Consider the following 23,538-nt stretch of genomic DNA (forward strand, 5'->3'; position numbering starts at 1 on the left):
TACGTGATCGAATATTGTTATATCGAAATGCTTGTCTGGCGTTTTAGATTAACGGAAATATTTGTTAAGTTTGTAAAGTCAAAAACAAATTTCAATTCCTGGATTGTTTTTGGCAGTTTATTGTTTTATAGCATATTAAATAGTTTGAGATTGGTACGTGGTTTTTAATTTGAATAATGTCGTCGATGCAATCCGCTATGAACTTTCTTAAGCGAAGGTTTTCTGACAACAACTTTAATTCCAACCTCCCTAACGGATACATGGTTGATATGGAAGCCGAAGAAAGAAAAAGCGACCAAGCAACCGAACAGTCGCAACAACAATCACAACAACGGGCACAACAGCAGCAGCAAACTGCTGCACCGCAAATACCACATCAAGGTAGATCACAATCTACAGAATCTTCTGGTAAGGCCCAGGGATCAATCTTTAGTAATAAATAATGAAAAATAATAGTTACAATGGTCTTTAATCCTTAGCAGTTGGTAGTGGATTTCTTGCATCTCTGACTTCTGGAAATCCCCTTTCTGTGCTGAAATCGGATAGCGGAGAAAGATACAAGACTGTTTTGGTTATTGATGAACATCACACGGACTGGTAAGAATAGCCTCAATTATATGGGGGTTTTGAATGGCGCAAGTTTTAAGTTTTCATTTTGCAGGTCAAAGTATTTCAAAGGACGCAAGATTCACAACGATTACAACATCCGTGTCGAACAGGTAATTTCCCTCGTTGCCCACAATTTGCATTGGCACGTTCTTATTTCCGCATTGCGCCTATCGATTACATGTCGAAATACAACCGTCCATAATTGATGGGTCCTTCTCGCAGAAGCATTGCTCTTCAAGGCATGTCGCGAACAGACATGCGTCTGTCCTCTCTGTTTTATGAATTATTGAGCTGAAAAAGGCTTGTGTTGAAACATATCCGTCATTAAGGCTTGTATATGTCTTCTAATCGACCTCTTGATGTATTCAAGTCGCACTTGACAGCTTTCGAAACGATTAACGACGTTCGCATAGTATAATACTGCCCTAATGCAGCCAACGATAATTCTACAAAAATGTCATCGTGTGTTCTGGTAAATACATTAGGGAATTACCTAAAAAACCTCACATTTGAGCATTCGCGTCACGTGATAGGTTATCGTGTATTATTACAGTTTCCTTGTTGATCCCGATCGCTGACTAGTCGGCCACCCATTGAAAGTCAAAAGCGATTTTGATTATTCCTCATATCAAAACTAAATCTTTGCCACCTAAGGCTTTAACGTCTAAAAATGTTTGCAGGCTGAGTTCAATGAAATAAGTTTGACGAGCAACAGCATTGACGGGGTGACGGTGGATATCAACTGCATGAGGAACGGAAACCGCGTTATCAGGTATGTAAGGAACACTTTATCCCCATGAAAGCTTTAATTTTTCAAAAATAATAAGTTTGAAAAATGTAACACAAAAAACAATGGCAACAAGTGGGTGATTTCGGTATAATTTTACTTGTGTTTTTACTGATTTATTAAGTTAGATAGATTTAACTCTTAACGGCAAACGAGTGCATTTTTGCTTGCACGCTTTCCTTTGATGATTCCCACAACATGCTAAACATTTAATATCTGTATGTGAGGAAAATTGAGATTTTGGTTAATTAACGTCGTTCTCATTCTTTTTTTTAAGCAGCAGAAGGATCTTAACAGATTTTATACCGGGATGCGTATAGAAACGTTATTCCTTTATTGCCACGCAGCCTTGTGAAAATCATAAGGGAACTTATGAAATATTTATAACGGTTGCTTGCTTTACCGCAGATCATTCAAACCCGACTTTTTGCTGGTGCGCCAATCACCGCGTTCTATGGTAGCGGGGGAGGATTTTCGCAATCTCATTATTGGACTCAAATACGGCGGGGTTCCTTCTGTCAACTCTCTCCACTCACTTTACAACTTCATGGATAAACCGTGGACGGTAGGTTGCCTACGTCGTGAATCCACTGCACTACTTATTGCTGCAGAAATGGCGCGGTTAATTGGGGTATTGATTGGGCTGGAAACGATCGATTAATACTTGCGCAGGAAGCTTATTCCAAGCAGACAATGAAGCGGCGCAGAAACAGTCACAGGCAGTCGTTCATTTTTTAGCACTTTTTGACAGTATGCACTAAACCTAACCATATAATAATACATTTCTGGCACTTACTTTTATCACCACAGTTTTGTGGCAAAATTTTTACACAAAAGTGATCATACTTACAGGATAGGTGACCAAAAGTTAGCTTCAAATAGGGAGCATTAAACAAATTGCATGAAACAACTGTTTGTGTTTTTTTCATTGTCTGCATGGGTTCGATGGCCACTAGGCCGAAAAGTTTGACATCGGTCCATCGCCCTATCGATTGATTTGAAGCCTTAATATTTAATGCCGACGCCCGTATTTTGAGCACACAACTGCTTGCTATTCGACAAATTTGCATTGGCTGAAAATAACATGGCGTAGATGAACTATTGCATTATCGCACAGAAAAAACTTCTCATAACTAATGAATAATTGCGAAGCAAAACAAATGCGTCAAAACTACAGTGATGGTCCACAAAACGTAGCTAATATAAAATCCATAACATTAGTTTGGAGCCAGACTAATTTGCACTGTCATCGATTTTCAAATGCGACTGGTGAAATTTTCCTCTACAAGTATGGATCGTGTCCTCTCATTAGTAGACAGGATATTAACGAAGTGAATTCCCCTGAGTTATTTAAGTCGACATTTAATGGAAATCGTTGATTAATTTCCGGCTGCAATATGAAACATGTTACCCGTGTTTTAAACATGAACACAAACCTCTTATGTTGATTTTAAAATACTGCGGTGATTCGAAGTTATTCCCCTTTGAAGGTTTAAGATGTTTTTAGTCAGTTGGTTTCCAAATTCTTTTGTTCCAAAGATTTGTCCTTATTTCATAACAGTGTTTTCAAAAATTGCCCTTTTTCAAAATTTTTGTAGAGATTTTGTCGTTTCACTTTTATATCCACAATGTTTCAAAAGCTCCTTTTCTGATTTTAATTTTTGTACTATAAAAAAGGACATTATTTTATATACGATTAGCATTTGTAATTTGTAGTGTTGTTAAGATTTATTCTGTGCATAATAAATTTGTTTACGTTATTCCAGAATTCAAATTGTGCATAAAATAATGACTGTAAATATATATGCATATATATTTTACGTCTCAACCACAGCTACATGTTCTCTCAAGAGTTAACCAAAGCATTTCTAAAGGAAAAAGCTCTTTGTATGTACCTGTCCATTACAGTGATTAGAATAATATCGTCGTGATACCATGACAGTCTCTTATGTAGCCATCGTAGCGTAACCACTCTAACGGAGTGTTGTTGTTCCAGTTCTCTCAGTTGATTCGAATTCAGCGTCGTCTGGGCAGGGAAAAATTTCCTCTGGTCGAACAAACTTATTATCCCTCACACAAACAAATGGTAAGTTCTTTCGATTAAAAATTGTTGTGGTAAAACCAGTCAGTTCGCCGAATGACCACGTGAAAATTGACCCTGCAACAGAAATAAACAAGTATCTGTTGCATGGCTGTCTATTTGCGTAGGCGTGATACGCATTTTTTGCTTTAGAAACCTAAAGGAAAATTAATTTTTAAATCTGTGAAGTGTTTGCCTTATTTTTAAAATTTAACCGCTAGATGTCGATATCGAGCTATAAACTTCACATCACTCACATACTGACCTTGTTTCAAACATACAAACACTTCCCGTTATCTAACAAAGCAATTTCGTCTCTTTCTAATCAAATTTTTTCTAGTGCTTTGTTTATAATTAATGAAAGGTCCAGTTATACATAACAATTAATACTTCTTTATATATCACAAAAAATGAAACTTCCATAGCTATGATGAAGCAAAATGTCGTAAATAACAAAGCACTGCATGTGTCCAAGTATGCATTCCCAAATCCGTGAGTTCGACACATAGCCGTCACGGGGATGTTATTTGTTTGTAAAACCTTTTCGGTGCTGCGGAGCGAAAAGCTCGAAAACAAGCTTCCGAACCCGTCTGATCCAGTGGAGAGCACGCGCACGCCCCAATAAACAGATGTCGCGAGGAAACCAACGTATAGCGGTGAACGTCCAGCCGAGCGCACACGTTGTGAGATCAGAATATTCGTAGTATTCGTGGGCGCTCGCTTAGTCATTCGCTACTGTTGGGTCGGGTTTCGGCGCGCTTTTTTAAATTTTCTAAAATATAAAACAGTTCTCGACAGACACGCCGATTGTGCGCACAGCACTGCATAGACTTCAATACGTTTTTATCGAAGTAAATTGTTGTCTTCTTTTTAAAACTATTCGCAGATTTCGCGGATTTTCCAATGACGCGATCATGATATTCAGATGGTCGTATATTAACCCTACATACATCATACTTTATATTGGTAGTTTTTCGCGGTTTTGTGTGAAATGTATGGATATTATTGGGGGATCCATGCTTAGTATAGGTGAACAATACGTCATGATCCAACTCAACAAAACCCGAAGTGGCGATGCCTTGGTTTTTGGGCAAATAGAAGTAAAATAGTATGAGTCTTTACAAACATTTTTGAAAACATTTGGCCTACTTGATAAATTAGTTTCTAATTTTAATGCTGGAGTGATTGTCCAAAAACGCAACTCAAATAACGCCATCTCTCTCTGTTAAATCACATCCTTGCAGCACCATTCGGCGTGTGTGTGTGTTGTTGCAAAACAGAACTTCTGGTTTAGGCTGGTCTTGACGACAAGACATTGAGAAACGCAAAAGCTGTCACGTGTGGTCGGGGGGTAACTGTGGTTCATCTTCACAAGACCCCCATGGGAAAGTAATCGAATTTAACTTTCATCAAATATTCGCAATTTCTTTACATCCCAGCCCAGAAAATCGATCACATAGAAAAGCGAAGTCAACGCAATTTAATTTGTATTTCAAGATAGAGCGAAATCGTCGCGCGACACAAAATTATTGAAAACAGTTCCACGTAAAAACGCCGGCGCCAAGCACGTAAGCAATATTTGCACAGCAAACAAAGCTGATTGTTTGACAGCGTTCGGTATTGCGACTGCGCGTTCCAAAAATAGTAAGTGACAGTCGAGGGGTAAAAATTTAATTATTTAACAGTAAATGGCGCCACGTCCGAGGTTGCGCTGTGACCTTTTCCGTCCATCCATTGTTTTCGCGTGGGCGTGTTCGGCAGACCAGACACCATTGATGACATTACAAAAATTTTCCCCGCCTACTCTGGTCAAATTTGTGATGAGTCACGTGACCGCGGTTATCAAATTATCGTCACTCCGCTCATTGTCGCAATGAGCGTGATCTTTTAACAAACCAATTAATCTGGTGTAAAATTAGTTTTTTTTGTAAAGAAATCTGTAATATTTGCAGCGATATGATAAATTGCGATTCAGGAACACTTGCTGTTGGTCGTAACACAAATTCACACAATAAACTTTGCAAAAAAACTAGGATATATATAGAAAATGGCTACAACAAAAGGGATCAACCAATGAGCATTCCGCAGACAAAATGTTGAACTGTTTCAAATTCGCCCTTCGGGAAATAACACCTCTTGTTTGCAAGCGAAATCATAAAATTTGAGGGTTTACCATTGGAGAAAGGAAAGAGATGAAGCAAAAAGTATTTACAATTAACAACGACACCACACGAGCCCCGTCGCCCCAACCAGTGAGTTAACGAACAAGGCGCGTTGAAGAAGCAAAGTTAATCGACTTCAGGATGAAAAGAGTTTTCGGTAGTTTCTATGGCAACTGCGGGGAAAGGCGCCTTCGCAGACCTTCGTTGTGTCTTCGGGTGCGTTTGGTTTGTTTACTCGTGGCGGATCGTTGCCAGGAGCAACGGCCGCGCGAGTTGGGCAGGCAAACAAAATTGGCTTGGTGAACTTTATCGCCGTATTTCCGTTCCATCGATTTGTTCCAGGAACACTCGTTCGCACTCTGCAAAAAGAAACTTATGTTTTTATACAAGACACTTTCCCGTTTCGAAATTGTTGTATCAGGGTTTGGTGATATGTTTGCTACAATGCAGTCCGCGTCAAACTTACCTCGGGTTTACAGTTGCTCCACGGACAGTAGTTAACCTCGCATTCGGCGTCGCATACTTTGGATGTTTGTTCCATGTTTCGTCGCACATTCCGCTTTTCATTTTTCGGTAAAGACATCCACGGGATCACGTGGTTGCACAAATCCACTCTCAGTCGACCCTCGACAATGGAACCTTGAGTTAAACAAATTGGTTACGTGACACAGTGCACGCATTCACAATATTCCCTCTATTTTTGAACGTTAAAAAGTCAATACTTTAACCGCTAATTTGGTTATACGCCATATGTGTGTGCATAAGGTCCTGAGTGGCATAGAGAAAATGCGTGTCACTCCACCTCTATACGAGATGGTAAAGGTTAACCAGCTTGGCTAATGTGTCGGTAATTACCACCGAACAGAGAATACGGTCCTTCCAAACCACACAACAATCTTTCTTTGTCGCGCGCCAGTTAGGAAGTGACCCTACGGCGCAGGCAAGAGCGACTGTCGACGTCGAAGCCGCCAATTCCGCGCTATTTAACAGTCTGGGCGAGTTCCTCTCACCTATTATCAGGTAGGTGTCTCTGGTCTTGAGTCGGCGGCCGCACAGACCCTCGTCCAGGGCAGAGTAGATGTACAGCTTTTGTTTGTTGGATCCTTTCGCGCTGAAGCCCTTGTAAGCCTGTGATAACAACAGGGAGCGGTTAGTAGGACGGCTTTACGCCCAACGGACAGGCAACCGCACATCTGGTACGTTTTCCTACCCATAGCCAACACCCGTGCAGGAATGAACATGACGGTGTAAATTTAGAAACAGCGCTGTTTGTGTAATGCTATGCTTTAAACCGCGTTCAACTTGTGCGCGTAATTATCTTCTTCTGACAGCAACATGAAAAATGTCTCGCGGGGCATTGCGCGCGTCAAATTTGGACAGCGATGGCCAGCTTGCCTGCAGTGGCTTTATTTAATTCCTTTATGAGGCCGCCAAACCCCTGTGGTAGTGAGTTATTCTCGCATCGAAGTACATTAAGAATGCATTAAGGGAACGCCGCTGGGATATTCACAGGGGGCATCACACCAATTCAAAGTATTTCAAACGATGCATACCTTGTGAACCTTTATCCTGTATCGCACCAAGCTGCTGAAGCGGTCTTCGCCTCCGGTAACGTCATTCATTATGACCTCACCAGGCTGGGCGGTCGGCACGAAGTCTTCGTTGTTCGTGGAATCTATAGAAAAAGAACGCATCTTGAGTGCCTATCTACATCCGTATGACAACAGTCGCTGATTTCCACCGTGAAATTCCGCGGACACGCGCGATATTCAACTCACAATTGGCCCTACAGCAAGCAATACTAAACACAGAGCAAATTGGTGGAAAATAACAGCCAAGCTTTCGACCCAATCAAGGATTACCAAATATAGTTATTTTGGCGAAAGATGATTGTGAAAATATCTTGACCGCATTTCCGCTTCCTCGGGGCAGCTTCTATTCACGCCAACCGACAAATCACGCAGTTTTATCCGCAGATTGCTACCCCCCGAACCCGTAATCTCGTGAGTTAACAACTCGACTGGCGAGAAAATAGTGCCAATTTTCGCTTGTCAAGGAAAGACTGTTGTTGCGGGCGCGCAATTTACATTTTTGTGTCGTGCTTTCGTCTGTATCTCAAGGCGTTGTCGAACTTTACTTGTTCAAACTTGTCTTCAAGTACAATTTTCTATGCATTTACAGCAAAGATTTTTAGTTCTTTCAATGAATGCTTAACACGCCAGTTGGCTGCACCCAACTCAGAACTTCCTATAAATATCCCATAAATTGTAATGATTCGTTCCATGCTGGGCATTGTTGCGTCAGGTCCCATTGGATTTACCTTTCGTTTTCTTGTCCTTCTTTCCTCGTCCCTTGACGGTCAGAATCATGGAGGCAGGTTTTCCAGCCGATTTTTTGTGGCGGTCTTGTTGCTGCTGTTGTTGTGGAAACGGCACACGAACAATCATTTCGCCTTTGATTCTTACCAGGGCCACTGCGATGACAAGAGATGTCAGCATTAACCGCGAGCCGAGGTAATTCAGCTAGCACAACATAAAATATTAATGTCTGAGCATACGGAAGCGGGAATTCCAACTCCCCGGATTCAGAAGTGCGTTCCACTGATTTTCAGCGTTTGGCTTTAGCTGCCTTTGTCGGCATGTTATGCAACCAGGCCAATGGAATCGATCGACCTTATGCAGTTTATGTGGAGGTGTTGCAATTCTATAGATGGTGTTTCGATAGTTATTTACATTTGTAAGAGGGCGTGGTTTACGAGTAGGCTGGTGTTAAATTGCTTGATGTAACAGCTGCCATCGAAAATTTTGTTAGCCTCGGTGGTCGACGTTTTATTAAGAGATCGTCGCAAGTAAATTAAGTTTAACGACGATCGTCGAATCGCGGAAGTGAATTTTATGACGGATGGTTTCGGCTCGGTGAATGCTCACTCACGCATGGGGCGTTCTGAGTGGATTGATGGTCTAAGAAAGTGGGTCACTTAAACGTTTTCCAGAAAGACGCCGAATGTGGAATACATATTCTGATAATGCGATTGGGTTTTCAACGTACTGATAATACTGGAGGCGACGTAGATAAATTTAAAAATTGTTTCGATCATGGCGCAGAAATTTACAAAAAAACACTCGTTTTATATATGTTGAGAGAATATTCTGTTCTTTTCATAATTATGACATAATATAATTAATGTAAAATACCAACTTACCAAAACTGTCGTTGCGGCATATCTCTTCTTGTGGATGACTGGGCATGCACATACAACCTGCCGCACTCTCCAAAACAACTCCGAGAGTGAAGCACAGAAGTAAAGTAGCCAACATTGCTCTCATTTCACTCATGTTTATAACTGGAAAAACTGGTGTATAATCTTGTGATATCTTCTCTGCTATTTGACGTTTAGCTCTCAATTGCTTCTCATCAACGTCTGGTGGCCAAGCTTCGTTTCGCGACTGCTTTATAGGCCAACATGTCGCATACGTCATCGAGCACGGGCCACAAGAGAGAGAGAGCGGCTTTCGGAAAAAAAGGGATGCTCTCTCTCTGACGATTTTTCGGCTAAATGACGTCAATTACCTTGTACAAATGGCGATGACGTAGGAATGCCCGCGGTGCGCCGCACCTGCAATGTCAAAATAAATTAAACTGTATTATTTGGAATTGTTGATAGTAAAGGAGATGATCTGCCGACCAGGAATTTCAATGTTTACATAAAATTTCCCCCAGCGTTCAATTCTATCATAGGATTGCCGCACACAAAACTATAGTCGCGACATCTATCAAATATGAAGTGTGGTACTCTGTAATGCACGTAAAAAAAATCAGCAAAATAAAGTTTGTTTAAATAAACGTCGGACTTATAGATTCGAAATTGCGCAACATTCATAGCTCTAAAGTTCAACACATGAAGAAAGCGGTGAAATGGATCGACAACCCATTACCATCTTTCCCACCCTTCCTCTCCACGTCACTATGATGTCATGTTACTATCCCATATCTTTGCAATATAATCCTAATGGAGAAGCGATCACACCTTTGCTCTGAAGGTCATCGACAATAGATTTTGTTTTGCAGTTTATTTTGGCCGAAGCAACAATGACCACCAGCGGCGCTGTGTGCTTTTCTCCTTGAAAACGTGTTTGTGTCCCTGATCAATCACAGCCCCAATATCTTCCCGCAGGCAGGGCCCCAGAACACGACCTATTTCAACTTACAGAAAATTGGCAGTGGGTTTATCATGCTGGGAAAAGTAATTCGTTTACCTCTTTGGAATAAGAGCAAGCGCGAGTAACACATTTACGTAACACCCACAACGCCACGTCCAATACAGAATTTGTTTTGTCATTCAGTCATGAAATCGTAAAACCGCAGGCCATCAATTTCAATCTTAAACACAAATCTTGCAAATTGCAAACATTGGAAGTTTCGGGGAAGTCACCCATAGCGATGACACGTGACTGCGTGTTAAATTACCACTGGTTGTGATACCAGAATGAGTCGAGTTTCGACATGACATTCACCATTTCTATGCATTCAGATTCACCTAGATGTAGACTTCCGCATTATGACTAAGCTGTAGTAAGTGTCTTACATCAACGTTAACACAGTAACTTTTCGACCGACGGCGCCTCAAAGGATTACTGCGCTTTCTCCCATATAGTAAAATTTATAGTAAATTGGTAAAAATCGTAGCCTCGTGTAGAAAGGTGAGAAGTGGGATGACAGCACAAAGCCAACAACAACATGTGCGAGCACTTGAACTCAGAATCACTCGCCGCTTTGTCACGTACACGATTACAGTGCGTACAATTTTATCAGCGGGACAAATATGGTCACTGGCGTTCGGCAGCTTTTCAAGTGCCAACCACTTGTGCAAAACACCTCGACGTGACCGCAGGTAATCTGCACAACAGCACCTATCTTGGGCCGTTACGCAGATGCCGCTTCACGCCCAGATTTACCCTTGTTCGACATTTTTTCTCCTTAGGGTGCAGCGAGCAAATCACTCTTATCTTTTGCGCATCGTATAGTGCTTAACTACAGTCACCACCACGACCCATCCTCATAACTCGCATCGCCACAGACGTTTCTTGTGCCGCGTTGATTACAAATTCGTCTAAAAATGTGGGTGTGCGATTTTTTGGATCTGAAACAAATTCATCTTTTGATGTGTTTCGTCGAACATACGTTAGTGTTGGCACAACTTACACATAACAAACATGTTTGGTTGGCAAAGGACCGCCTAATCCCTGGGAATTTCTTTCAAAGTGTTGATGATAAAAGCGCATACCACGCATATCCCAAGCCCGCGTTATTTTGCCTTCAAGATTTAAGTCCGAATATGGTCATTCTAACCGCATCAAAACTGTTAGAATCATGTAACCTTCACAGCAATACCAGATATTCCCAGATATCGGTTGCAAAGAGAAACGCCATGTTGCACTGCGCCAATGTATATTACGCGACCACTACACGTGGGAATCGAAAGCGGGCGGTGACGCTCTGTTTTCCCAGTCTGGCATTCCAAGGCTAAATTCTCCGACGCACGCTGCGATTAAGGAACTGTCGCGACGTAGTAGTCGTTCCCGCTTCCGTCGTCTCTACAGTTAGTATGTGAATGGTTAACAGCAACATTCTATTCGTTACAAATCCTACTCCCCCGCAATGATTTCCAACCGCACCGCATGGAACGGGTGGTGGTGTAATATTTCCATTCCCATATTACTGTTTGCTTTGGAAATTGTATTACAAAATATTGAGTTTCGACGTAAATTTTGCACTGAATTGTTTGAATCACGATAATCTCGGTGAAGGCATTCCCACATAATTAAAACAAATTAATAATCAATTTTGGCAAATTGCCGTATCGCTGAAACCTGCTGTTTTTTTAGCAAACGTTGTCTAGCAGGAAACGTTTTAATATTTGACGGGGGTCATAATTATATGAAAACATGCTTGTTTTTGGATGTCCATGCAAAAAATACCAGCACCATTACTCTGGTAATAACCTACACGATACACTCTTAATTTGTAGGGGTCAGGGTCATATTAGTTTCTTTGATTTACGCCAGTATATGTTGCGCAAAGTACTTGGGCGTTGCGTCATACTAAATACACAAGTTATAAATTCTTGCAATTGCGTCACTTTAACCACACGATGTATTGGCGTTGGGGAATATGGCGTAGTTACGCACTGGATATCATTGGGGTCTATTGATATACCAATATGAGCATCGGCGCAACGTGGTTATGTATACGCATTCATACGCTAACGTCAATCCCAAGCTCCAAAACCGAAGGAAATACGTCACTCACGGTTTTTGTCGAGTTGTTGCGAAAATTCGCACAAAATGAGGAAGCCCCGTCCCCGGAGGCTTTACGTCACAATGATCGTTAATGCGTCTGACGTCAACGCACGATTACAATGGAAACGCAATTGACGAATTTAGACCGGTCTGATCGTTTCTTAGAGGTGGTCTCACCTTGGAGGGCGATGAGACATGTGAACTTTATGTATTATTAAAACCTCATTTTTCATATTGATGAAAACCCAATTATGTCCCCGATGTTTGTTTGTATATAACAATTCTGTGTGAATTGTGTTTAATTCCTTCGAAAACTTTTCCACAAATATTGAATGTTTCCTCATATATATCAGATGAAAAAGCTGTTATGGATGGAAAATTCCTTTTGATTTGTGTTAATCGTCATAATGGCAATATTCAATTTACAAAAATAACGGTTTCACGAACGCATCGCCGGAATTATGGGCGCACAATCGCAACATCACTTGCCAAATATGGTCACTCGCTATCTTCGGGCGAACTCGGTTTCGTGCAGCATTTTTTCACAAAACCCACGAACACAAAAACACGAGCGATGTGATGTAGTTACGTCTTTGGATTCTGTTGTTACATTTATTAAAAGGTTTGTTACATTACGTTTGAAATTGTAACAAACGCCCTTTTAATTTTCCTGTTCATGTGGTTGTATGTAAATTCCTCTTATCTCACACATACATAACTCTATGGGCGCGGACGAGCAGCGCCCAGGTGCGTGTTGCATTTTACCTTTTAACCCTGACGTCAATTAGTTGTTAGCAAATGTTAAGACTGGGGAGAATTTTCCTATAACTTGGGACAGGCGGCTATTTAGATTAAGACGAACATTTACAAGTTGATCGTTATTTCTTTCCTCGTCATTGTCTGATAGTTTCTGCAACATGGAATTTTTATTTTTCAAACGAAGCCACTGGCGTCATCACAACACATCTTTTTCAAAGCGATTATATCGTCCTTGATCGAAGACTTTTTGCGATGAAAATCTTGATTCGATTGCGAATCTTTACAAAGCGAGGATCCGAAGCGACAGTTGGAACATGTGATAAAGCACTAACGTGTTTTCAATGGAGGGCGATAACCCTAAGACCAATCGGTTTGACGTAGCGAAGGAGATGCCTTAAGCGCGTGTTGTCGTTTTGGGGCTAAACCCATACCATCAATCGCCTTTATCACCTCACTTTGTCGAAACACCGAAGCCAGAACATCAATCTCTAATGTTGTCAACGATACGGGTCAACAAACTCAGCACTTTGTTCATTCACCGAATCCTTAACATGTTCGACGTCATTTACCCGTTCGTGGAGTATGACGTCGTGGCTGACGTGGTTGTTTGGAACAACCGGAAGGTAAAAAGGGTCGCGGCTACGTAATGTCCACTATGTGGCACCGTTAAACCGCAACGATTCAATGCACTGCACACAGTCTTTTTAATTTCAACTAAATAGAAAGTTTGTTTGTCAGCTGCTCGTTACAATATGCCGGCGACCGCAAACGACTTGTTTGCATCATCTTGTGCGTCAGGAAGTTCGCTTTATGTTTTGTGTGTTAGTAAATTATGTAAGTCTTGTTATCGAGCTCGCAAACACCATTCTTTTGTTATGCACTTCTCTTGGCGAACACACAAGTGTTTGTGCCAACATTGGCATACAATAAACAATGGCTGGCGTTATGTATGTGACGCAGTATGAGAGATATAGGAGTCGTCGAAATGAAGATAACGAAAAGAGAACGTGCTTTTCTATGGTCTGTTGCTGCTGCTTTTCTCAAAGGTTTTAGCTTTGTGTATGTTTATTGGGAATGTGACGAACCGACATCACAACACGAACATAAATGACGTCACACTTTTCAAAATTTAAACTCAATACCCAAGGTCACAAAATCCGCACCAAATTTATCGCGATTTCAACGCAAACCGACGTAAAATATCGGAAAACAATGCCAGGCTCTTAATGTTGTATTACAGTAAAAACTCGCAGCATCATTGAACTCGTATTTACAACAGACAATTCATGCCGTCGGTTTTAAGGTTCTGCGACGATATCCAGGTCTTCCGGAAGCATTCCCTTGTTGAGAGCGTTGAACCAGCCGCATTTCTTGTTTTTCAAGCGAATGCAAGCGAACTGACTTGCCTTGGGTGACATCGCCGTAAAAATGTTGCGCCATAAACATTCCTTTGGTCTGGCGAGCTGCGAAATTAATTAAAAGCACTTTGGTTACAACAGTCGCTATATATAAATTCTGTTGGCAGCAATTTTGCCATGTATTGTCGTGTTTTTCGCCTTAAGCACTCCCGTCATATAGAAATGAATTTTAACTTTAACAATCAGGATGTTTTTAAGTTGGGTCATATTGGAATGTTACAATATCAAATGAGCCCACCTCGGCTGAGCAATCCCTCGATCTACATACGTTGATCGTACAATTTCCACATCCTCTTTTGAATCTGTACTTCATGTTGGCAACAAGGTGGCGCGCTTCTTCGTGTTGTAGTTTTCCGAGGTCGAGTTTGTAATCGCAGTGATTGATGTGGAGGCGGGAATCTCTTATTTCCCCTGATGTGATAAATACGATTCAAATTAGTGTTATTCGATGTTTCGGAAACAAAATATATTTGTACTTACCAAGAAGAAGGTATCGCGTTTTAAGATGCAAGCGCATTCGACATAGAGGACTATTCGGAGGAGTGAACACGTAGGCCGTTCCGTTCGATACACTGCCTTTCAAAACCTAAAAGATATAAAAGTTAAAAATGCAGCTTGTGTTGAGAAAATTGATGCGGTCTTTTTTCCAAGTTTGTATCAACAATAACAAAATACTAAAGCGAAATCAAAACTTTACTAAAACTCACCCGAGTTACTTGAACTGTGTAACGCGTCATTTTTGTTCCCCTTCCTGTTACACCACTTGGACGATGAGCCCCTAGAAACCCAAAACATGTTGGTTTAAAAAAGATCACTGATTTTTAACACAATTAAAATATTATAGTTATTTTACAATAAAGTTACATGTCACATTTTACCTGGCGATGTATCTCCTGGAAAGATTACGCCTCTGCGATGCCTTCCGCTGATCTTCCTGGCTGCGAACGAGTATGATGGAGGGCCGTGATCTCTGAAACCAAGAGGTCCGTCTCTCGAAAGTCCCTAACATTAAATAATTGGATTTAATTTGAAGCAAGTATACGCAGATGAAAGTTAACATGATTTTCTCATCAACTCACGGCGAAGTGTTCGCTGTATCCCGGCATCGCCCCCTGCGGACCCATATAGGCATATTCAATCGCTCTGTACGCAGCTGCTTCTTGCACTGGTGGGTGAACCAATTTCTCTTCTCCTCCATTAATCTTCGATGCAGCTCCCGCCTTCGAAGAGACCTGGATGACGTGACCGGTAATCTCCTTTCCTGATCCTGGAGAGGCTTCTTCCGGCTCCTGGAGGTCCGGTGGTTGGACTTCAACTACTTCTCCGTTCAAAACCGCATCCACTGGTGTTGCATCCCGATCAGGACCCACCTCATTAACGATGATCGGTTCTCCAAGAATTGGGCTTTCTTCTGGGGTTTCATCAGGAGACAGGCTTTCAGATGCTTCCCCATCTATGACTGGAGCGGGCTGGACTTCGTCTGGTGACTCTCTCACGCCCTCTTGTGAGTCGCTTTTGCGTCTGTGATTAATTTTTTCGATGATCTCGACGCTTCCGTCGGAGCTCAGGTAGACGTCGTGTTTTTCACGAATGTACGCCTTTATAGCTGTCAACATAGAAAAGAAAAGCAAAATAATATTTAAACGGTTATTGTTTCTGAAAAACTGTTGCTTCATACAAAGCCTTCTTTGGCATACTATATAACTTGTCACGGAGGAGAGAACTAGATTGTCTGCGAGTAACATTTTACTGCCGTTTGCCACTTACCGAAATCCGCTCTGCAGTAGAGTACTTGCGGGTGTTCCGGCATGCAGGTGCACGCGTCGGTACCAAGTGCTGATGTCAGAACAACAACAAGTGAAACTAGAAGCCCCCTGTTCATTTCGATGGCGTTTGTCTACCAGTTTAACCAAACATTAACTAACAATACCTGCAATAAACAAAAAAAACCTTTACTTGTTAGTATTGCTTGTCATGGCTGTAACCAGTTATAACAAGAAACAGAACTACGCCATCTTTAATTGAGCTTTGCTGTTGTTTCCTTTATGTTACCAGCAGAAAACTAACCAACCCTTTTAAAGTCCTGTCCGGGTGCAGATAGTAATGGCTTAACCTTTCAAGCCAGGCCAACCAATGCAGCAAGAAGTTGACTTAAAACCTTTAACCTTCAGCTAAAGTAAGTGCGAAATGGTCGAGCGAAGACCAAGTCACGCTTCACGTGGTCGGCAAACAACTGATCGCCTGTAGCAGAATGCAGCTTCTGTCTTGGGTTCGACCGACGAGATGGATACAAGTACTTCACTCGCAATTAAATGCCAATCAACTCCCATTCATTCGTGTCGTGCTTCACTATAAGCGCCTTAATGGGGGATTGTTTATGGCACGCATTCCTGCAGTACTTTAAATTCCCTTCAGCGATGGTTGTTTATCGAATGTTAAACGTCCATTTGGATTTTCTGTTTGGGATTCTCGGCACGACCCACATGCGTTAAAACAAACTTCATCTCAATACTATTAGATTTAGACACTAACACCAAGCACGGCGAGGTTTGTAACGCCGGAACTCTCAACTTTACACACACCGACGCCGTCTTATAAACCCAAACTTTTCCTTCCTTTCATTAACAGCCTTTGCGAATCAAGCCCATAAGCAAAGGAAGGCGCTACGCATATAACTCGGCACGTGAGCTGCATTGAATCAAACCGATGTACGGGCGCACTTCCCCCTGCACCGAGCGTGTGCCCATTCGTGCCTCGATTGACTCTTCATATAAAGGCGCAACAAGACCAAATGGCAGACCATGCAGGAGAATGGCGGATCCGACCGTTTGCGATCCAGCACACCGTGTGACGCATCGCCCTTAATGAGAAAGTAGACGCGACGTGCGGATGGACAATGTTTACGGCCCCCTTTTACGGCTGTACAGCAATGTTATGATCACAAGACGTTGGTGATATGATAAATTGGACTAGCCTGCGGAAATACCCTTCTGTGGAAGATGGTTCACACATCGGGCGGAAGTCTTGCATGTCGTATTTGTCTGTTCCCATCGATGAAGTTGCCGCACTCCCGTCGGAACTTGGCATTCACCAGACTTCCACTGTCTGATCTGATTTCTGAGTCTCGTTTTTTATCCTGTTTTCTTTCCATATTTTCAACAAATTCTAGTGCTTGTCTCGCAATTGACGTCACGCGGAATGTGAGGCTTGGAGTAAAATTTACAAAGTAGATTTTTAAATCTTGAATTAAACTCAGAATTAAGTCTGCATGGCAGTGTTCCCTTCGAAAGAAAGCACGATATCGACAAAGCAAAAGTTTTTCGCAAGTGTTGCTATTCCCATCGCCTTATGTTGTCTCATCAGAAGCAACTGCTGGGACCTGTCATGTACGGACGCTATTTCTTGACAAATCACGTTTCTCTCACGCAATAGTATAGCAACATTATGCACAGGGTTACGGCGGGTCGTTATGTGTTTTATCTCCGTGCTCACCCCAACTTGTATTGCTGACGGCAATTTGTGTATCAGCTGTCTCGGTTTGCAATAAAAAATACCCCAGGCTATAGCGGCTACCAGCAATAAATGTTTTGGCGTTGAGATTGTTTTTCATGTTCTGCTTTGGGTTCGTCTTTCCCGACCAAATACGTTCGAAAAACACAAGCTTGCTTCCCACAACCCCACCTTTTTTTCATAGTTTAGACGTGTGTTGGACAACGGAAATCTGTCGCTGATGATGGGCAAGTTGCGTTCTTACGGATGTTGAGAAACGAGTTTCCTGGTATAGATCACAGTGTTTTAGGGGCAAATTGCCACTTACTCTTCAACTACCTGTCGCCACACAAACGATCGTATTGGTTGCTAATACGTTTTACCCGTATCATAAGAACAAATGAAATGATTTTGCGGCGAAATAAATCCATCGTGGTTTTTGTGCGCAAGATGATTATAAAATGTTTTTCGCAATTAAATCATCTCAATGCTCGTTGCATGTGGTAAAACTAAACACACATATATATATATTCATGTCCAGGTATGACCGTAATTAAACTTCGTTGAAACAATCATTGGCTCGTAAATACATACTTGTTAACCAAAATGTATTTGTGTTTAGCTTACGTCGTCGCATTTTCCTGTTGTGCTGAAGATCGGGCACGCACACCGCGGCATGGCCAAGTTTAAAGTCGAAAACCACTACGAGTTTCAAGACGTGGTAAGCGTAGCCGCCCTAACCAGCGCCTACGTGGTGGCGGAGAAGTTCATCGACGCCAAGTACGACATCCGGGTGCAGAAGATCGGCGGCAACTACAAAGCTTACATGTAAGCGCGGCATCTACAAAGCGTGCATTGCTAACAGAGTGATTTCTCAAACCATGACTGCTTTCCAACTTTGGAAATAGCAACAAAGACAGTGAAACTTTCCCGCGAGTCCGAAATACGTCAAATGAGTAAAATAGTGCATTGTTTTCTTTCCCACATGATACTGATTGCTGATGACGTAATCGTCGAATGGTGGTCACGTTTTTTTGCGCGGCGCCTTTCAATGCAAAGTACAGTTGCTGGTGTAGGGCTACGACGAATGTTAAATACCATATAAACCTGTTGCATATACAATCACCAAAGGACAGTCCGTATTTCGGGCAATTCAAAGATCGAAATATTTTGTTTCAAAGAACTGGAATTTTAAAATCTAAACTGAATCAATGCAAAGATTACGCGGAAATTTTGCGTCATCGTTTCCAAGCAAAATATCGACACAGCAATTTAATTAAGTCCGAAAAAGTAACTGCAACGACATCATTGCTTTAAATATGATTGTCTCATTCCACGATTTCAACGTCTACTACGTGAAATTGCCAGGCGTGTCAAGAAGCAAGATGTTATGTTGACCAAAGACCGCTAATACTTTGCATAATTCGATTTAAGCTGTCAGTATTGTCATGTTGCAATAAAGTCCACGACAGCGGGACGGAAAATCGAAACTGTTTAAAATCTCATCAAAATAAAGCGCACAAAATTGTTTCAAACTTGGTTTGACATATTGATTCGAGAAGACAAACATAGGTTACTTCATCATAGGATTCTTGTGGCAAGAGTTTTATCTGCTACGAGATCGGCTTACTATTTGATACTTTGATAGGGTCCGTTAAAAAGTTCACATACATTAATGCGATGTACATCAACTGGTGACATTTCATTGCTCTTCTAAAAAACTAAAAACATGGAACATTTTTATGCGAGACATAACGAGTTAGTAAACGTTTGATTTTCATATTTTTGCCATATTATTGCTTAATGGATATTTTGTAATTGTTTTATTCGTTTGTACAATGTTTTTTTTCCAGTATTGTAAATTACCAATTAACAATGCAAGGTCTTTGATAGAGTACCATGATTATCGAATGGCTTTATTCCTTCAATCATAACCAATAAGATTTACTGCCACATGCAATTGTATTGTGATACACACCGAATTGTATGTAACGATTATATTGTCCCAACCAGTGCCTTATCCTGTAAAATGTAAGGATCACATGACACACTTCTTTAAATAGAACATGTGACATTCAGTCGCAATTTATGTAGATAAGGCATGCGAGTATTGGCTAACATTTCTATTATAATAACTGCAGACGAACATCGATTTCGAAGAACTGGAAAGCCAACACAGGGTCAGCAATGTTGGAGGAGATTGCGTTGACGGAACGACATAAGTTGTGGGTCGATGCTTGCAGTGAGATGTTCGGCGGTTTGGATATTGTCACAGTCAACGCTGTGCACGGCACCGATGGAAAAGATTACATATTAGAGGTTTGTAAGTCTCAAATTACTTCAAGCCAATGCCACGTTTCTGGTTGCGTAACAAGGTGGGAACTATTTTGCGCTCTTTTAAGTACATCTAAGCAATACATTGTATGTACTTGGAGTAACAAAATTCCGAAAAAAGCATAACCGTGTTTAACAAATGATGTTTCGTTTGTAAACAAATGGTCAAAAAATAAAATATCGTGATTGAAATTCTTCACATTGCAAATGCATGAGTGTCAGTGGTCTCTGTTTCAAGCAAAACACCAAATAATAAGTTTGCGGTTTTCGTGATTCACTCTAAGTCACACCTTTGCTATTACAACAATCACGACGTCATATTTGTTGGCCTGCGTCATGAGGAACGAGGAAATCACACTTTAGTTCTTTCGTATCGGGCGCAAAAGCGGAAACTTCGAGCGCAGCTGAGCACTTCCATTACCTCAGCACTTTGTTGCAGACGTAAACACGTGGCAAAGGGGACCGCGTGTTTCCTTAGAAAAGATTTGCTTGTGACACTCACACTTTATTCAATTATTGTCAATTTAAAAGGCCGAGGAAAACTGTTTCTCCATAATTTACAGATGTGCAAACAAATAAGTTTGTACAAAAGCTGTGCGGTTTGAGTGAAAACCACAATCGCACTTTAATGTCGTTGGTACCATCACCGCATCAAGAGTTTGTGAGCACACTGCTGCACGTTTTACTGCATTAATTTTTATGTATTTGCTTTTGATTTGCGATCAGGTGAACGATTGTAGTATGCCGTTGTTGGGTGAACGACAAGAGGAAGACAGAAAGTTGATTTGTGATCTCGTGGTACAGAGGATGACTGCTTGTATTCGTCCACATGACAGCAGCCAAACATATGCAAGGCCTTCCGCACAAATGAGGCAAGAGAATTTGAATTTTGTGTACAATTTTGAGTATCTTTTACCACAGTGAAGGTGTTTGTCTGAATAAGTTTAATGTAATGATGCAACATTGTCTATGATAGAATGAGTCAGAGGGCTTCATTGAACAGCAAGCCACCGGTCGCTTCTTCTGCTCCTCCTTCTTGTCCACCTTCGGCAACGGCGAGCACCCAAGGCTCGGAACCACCGTCCCCTACCGCCACCAAGCGGGATATGAGCACTAGCGAACCACCATCCCCTGGTGGACCCAGAGAGCGTCGGCGATCGAGATCCGGAACAATCAGCGAGGACGAGGAAAACAAAGCAGAAAAGATCAGGAGTTTGCGCCAATCATTCGCAAGCTTGTTTTCAGATTAAATGGAACTACATTTAATCAGCTTATTGTTGAAACATATGCACTGGCGTCCGAAATTCAACGGAGTGATAAAACTTTTGAATTATTGTGGCCCCATGTTCAGGTATGCATGTACATGGAAGATTACTTGATTTTGTTACGCAATTATCTACTTTTGCTGCTGTAACTGTAGTTTGTAATTATGTGTATTTCTTTATTAGGCACTTTTTAAAACGACATAAAAAGAAATCACGTAAAAAACGTTCGGTGTTACGCTGGTGTTTTGTACATAAGCTTTTGAATGAAAGATGCATGGTGATGTTACTTTTATTTTTCGCTGTTTTTTTCTTTACAAAGTTGGAAACTGTGATTTAATTTTTGTGAACTTGTAACACGAGCTGTAACCATTTTCGTAATAATCAACTGTTGATAGAAGCTGTGTGAGCGTTTCGTTTAACTGTTGACATGTAACTTACGTGTTTATATACTTGTAGCTTTCGTATTTATATTCTGTTTATATTTACATAATTTTGTTATCTGCGCTGCAATTGTATATATGCTGTTAAATATTATTGTGGTTCTGTGACCAAATGCCCGTTCCCATTCGTTTCCACTTCGTGATTGTTATTTTCGTAACAGAGTAAAATATTGTAAATGTTTTAAATGTCGTGTTTCGAGCTTATCCTTTGCTCATGTTATCACAGTAATGCACAGATGGACTAATAACGTGGAAACAAAGGTGTTTGTGAATTAAAAAAAAACATTTGCCAGCCTCGTTCGTCTTGGATGTAACACGTGTTTGCAAACAACATAAAAAAAGAAATAATATTTTGGGGAACGCGTTTGCAAATAACACTTTTTCTGATCACCTGGAAATTTGGTATCATTCCTGATAGTCTTCGTTACACTTTACTGGGTAAAGTAAGAAACAATTGTTAACTGGCAATGTCGGTCAATGACAAACATGAAACTTCACTTCGAGCATTTCGGTTGTGAAATCTGACTTTGACGCAGCTGTAAAAAGTATGGAGGAAGTAGATGCTATATACAATTCAAACACCTTGTAAACGCAAGTTTTATATGATAATTATGATTATTGTGACACAGGGCCTGACGGCACTATTGTCACCACAAAGTGGAAGTCGTCTGAAGCACACCAGCTGCACTGATGAGACCTTTTAAGTTGAAACAGTGACCATCTGTCTGCAGCTTATACGCAAGTTTTTTAGTTTGATTGACGTAAAAGGCCACAAAGCATGATTTGCACAAAGTATAACGAATGGGGCTGTACATTGTTACGTAATGACATACGTAATAAATTTCACATAGTCAATGAACTGTACGTGATTGCGTGAGAGGCGCAAGATTGTCTTGGAAATGTTATAGTTTTGTCTAGACGGTGGTATCCTGCTCGAGACTTTTGACTTTGAATCGAATTACAGCTTTACTATAGTTTTCTTTTTCGCATCTTTACTCGCATTTTTGAAACGAACGTCGCGTGCTTGAAGACTCGATCCCCTTTTTCTTGCTTTGATCACCCTTGCTGACTTGGCATTCTGATTCTAGATTATTCGTAATGTAAGCACGTGCTCAGTTTATCACATTTTTCTTACCTGTAAATATGCATAAAAACCCGTAGTGATCGACCTGGAATTAAATGGAGTTTTAGATGCACTTTATGATTGAGTTGTGTTAGTTTGGGCCAAGTTGAAAAAGTAACTCTGTTTCAAAATCATGATGTTAAACTTTTGTTAATGTAATTTTTGTTAGTGAAAACGCTCTAACATGTGTGTAACGATTTAAGCTATAGTAAATAAATGTGGTTTTACAAAATAAGTTGCAGCAGAGTACCTTGTCAATAAAAAGGCTAAAATTCGATGAAAGGGAGTTAGGTTATTGTCACGTCGCAAAGAAAACGACACAATTTTTTTTCATTTAAAACATACAACTGTCAGCGCGAAATTGCCATGACAGGTGTCAATAGTCCAATCATTGATTTTGAAACTTGTGGATTGCAAAACGAGGAATGTTCACAAGAGGATTTTGCTGTCGTCGGAAAGCAATTGGTGGATGCCTTCTCCAACGTTGGATGATTTATGAAATGGCAAAGTAAACGCAGTCCCGCAAAAACTATACATGTTGGCATTTATTGTTGACCGAATGCATGCGTTCAAAGGTATTTTAGTCAAAGATTGAAGTAAATTTCAATTGCAAATAATGATCATCGGTAACTTTGGTTGGAAATGTTCATTTTCAATTACCACGCACTATATATATTGCTTCAGGGTGCTCTACATTCAAAAATATTAACTTCAACCTTGAAATAGCGCCAAACTCCTTGCTCACCGGCGCGTTAAGGTTGTGAATGCAGCTT

General features: G+C 41.0%; 3 protein-coding genes across 3 annotated transcripts; 1 reads left to right on the forward strand and 2 right to left on the reverse strand.

Moving 5' to 3' along the window:
• Window positions 1-126: 126 nt before the first annotated feature.
• On the forward strand, window positions 127-21,772 carry LOC145887785 (synapsin-2-like). The gene is made up of 10 exons (XM_082979003.1): window positions 127-408; window positions 480-597; window positions 662-719; window positions 1,290-1,381; window positions 1,805-1,961; window positions 3,393-3,482; window positions 18,226-18,431; window positions 19,745-19,922; window positions 20,664-20,809; window positions 20,914-21,772. The coding sequence occupies exons 1-10, from the start codon at window positions 177-179 to the stop codon at window positions 21,185-21,187; spliced, it is 1,551 nt and encodes a 516-aa protein (XP_082835129.1). The 5' UTR covers window positions 127-176; the 3' UTR covers window positions 21,188-21,772.
• Window positions 4,941-9,074, reverse strand: LOC145887787 (metalloproteinase inhibitor 3-like). The gene is made up of 6 exons (XM_082979006.1): window positions 8,841-9,074; window positions 7,959-8,111; window positions 7,192-7,313; window positions 6,649-6,766; window positions 6,105-6,277; window positions 4,941-5,997 (listed from the first exon to the last, which is right to left on the reverse strand). Exons 1-6 carry the CDS (start codon window positions 8,971-8,973, stop codon window positions 5,803-5,805), a joined length of 894 nt encoding a protein of 297 aa, XP_082835132.1. The 5' UTR covers window positions 8,974-9,074; the 3' UTR covers window positions 4,941-5,802.
• Window positions 13,744-16,843, reverse strand: LOC145887786 (uncharacterized). Its single transcript, XM_082979005.1, has 7 exons — window positions 15,882-16,843; window positions 15,194-15,720; window positions 14,993-15,116; window positions 14,822-14,892; window positions 14,595-14,700; window positions 14,353-14,525; window positions 13,744-14,159 (listed from the first exon to the last, which is right to left on the reverse strand). The coding sequence occupies exons 1-7, from the start codon at window positions 15,994-15,996 to the stop codon at window positions 13,995-13,997; spliced, it is 1,281 nt and encodes a 426-aa protein (XP_082835131.1). The 5' UTR covers window positions 15,997-16,843; the 3' UTR covers window positions 13,744-13,994.
• Window positions 21,773-23,538: the final 1,766 nt, after the last annotated feature.

This window comes from Ascidia mentula, chromosome 1 (genome assembly GCF_947561715.1).
Source record: "Ascidia mentula chromosome 1, kaAscMent1.1, whole genome shotgun sequence".
Classification (NCBI taxonomy): domain Eukaryota; kingdom Metazoa; phylum Chordata; class Ascidiacea; order Phlebobranchia; family Ascidiidae; genus Ascidia; species Ascidia mentula.

What these genes read in the sequence shown, in the direction of transcription:
- LOC145887785 (XM_082979003.1), top strand. Translation starts at nt 177, where the DNA reads ATGTCGTCGATGCAATCCGCTATGAACTTTCTTAAGCGAAGGTTTTCT. An exon ending in TCATGGATAAACCGTGGACG is followed by an intron (nt 1,962 to 3,392) that starts GTAGGTTGCCTA and finishes TTGTTGTTCCAG; the next exon opens with TTCTCTCAGTTGATTCGAAT. An exon ending in GGCAACTACAAAGCTTACAT is followed by an intron (nt 18,432 to 19,744) that starts GTAAGCGCGGCA and finishes TAATAACTGCAG; the next exon opens with ACGAACATCGATTTCGAAGA.
- LOC145887786 (XM_082979005.1), bottom strand. Translation starts at nt 15,996, where the DNA reads ATGAACAGGGGGCTTCTAGTTTCACTTGTTGTTGTTCTGACATCAGCA. An exon ending in AACGCGATACCTTCTTCTTG is followed by an intron (nt 14,526 to 14,594) that starts GTAAGTACAAAT and finishes TTATCACATCAG; the next exon opens with GGGAAATAAGAGATTCCCGC. An exon ending in CGAGGGATTGCTCAGCCGAG is followed by an intron (nt 14,160 to 14,352) that starts GTGGGCTCATTT and finishes TTAATTTCGCAG; the next exon opens with CTCGCCAGACCAAAGGAATG.
- LOC145887787 (XM_082979006.1), bottom strand. Translation starts at nt 8,973, where the DNA reads ATGAGTGAAATGAGAGCAATGTTGGCTACTTTACTTCTGTGCTTCACT. An exon ending in ACAGGATAAAGGTTCACAAG is followed by an intron (nt 6,767 to 7,191) that starts GTATGCATCGTT and finishes TTGTTATCACAG; the next exon opens with GCTTACAAGGGCTTCAGCGC. An exon ending in AGACACCTACCTGATAATAG is followed by an intron (nt 6,278 to 6,648) that starts GTGAGAGGAACT and finishes GTTTAACTCAAG; the next exon opens with GTTCCATTGTCGAGGGTCGA.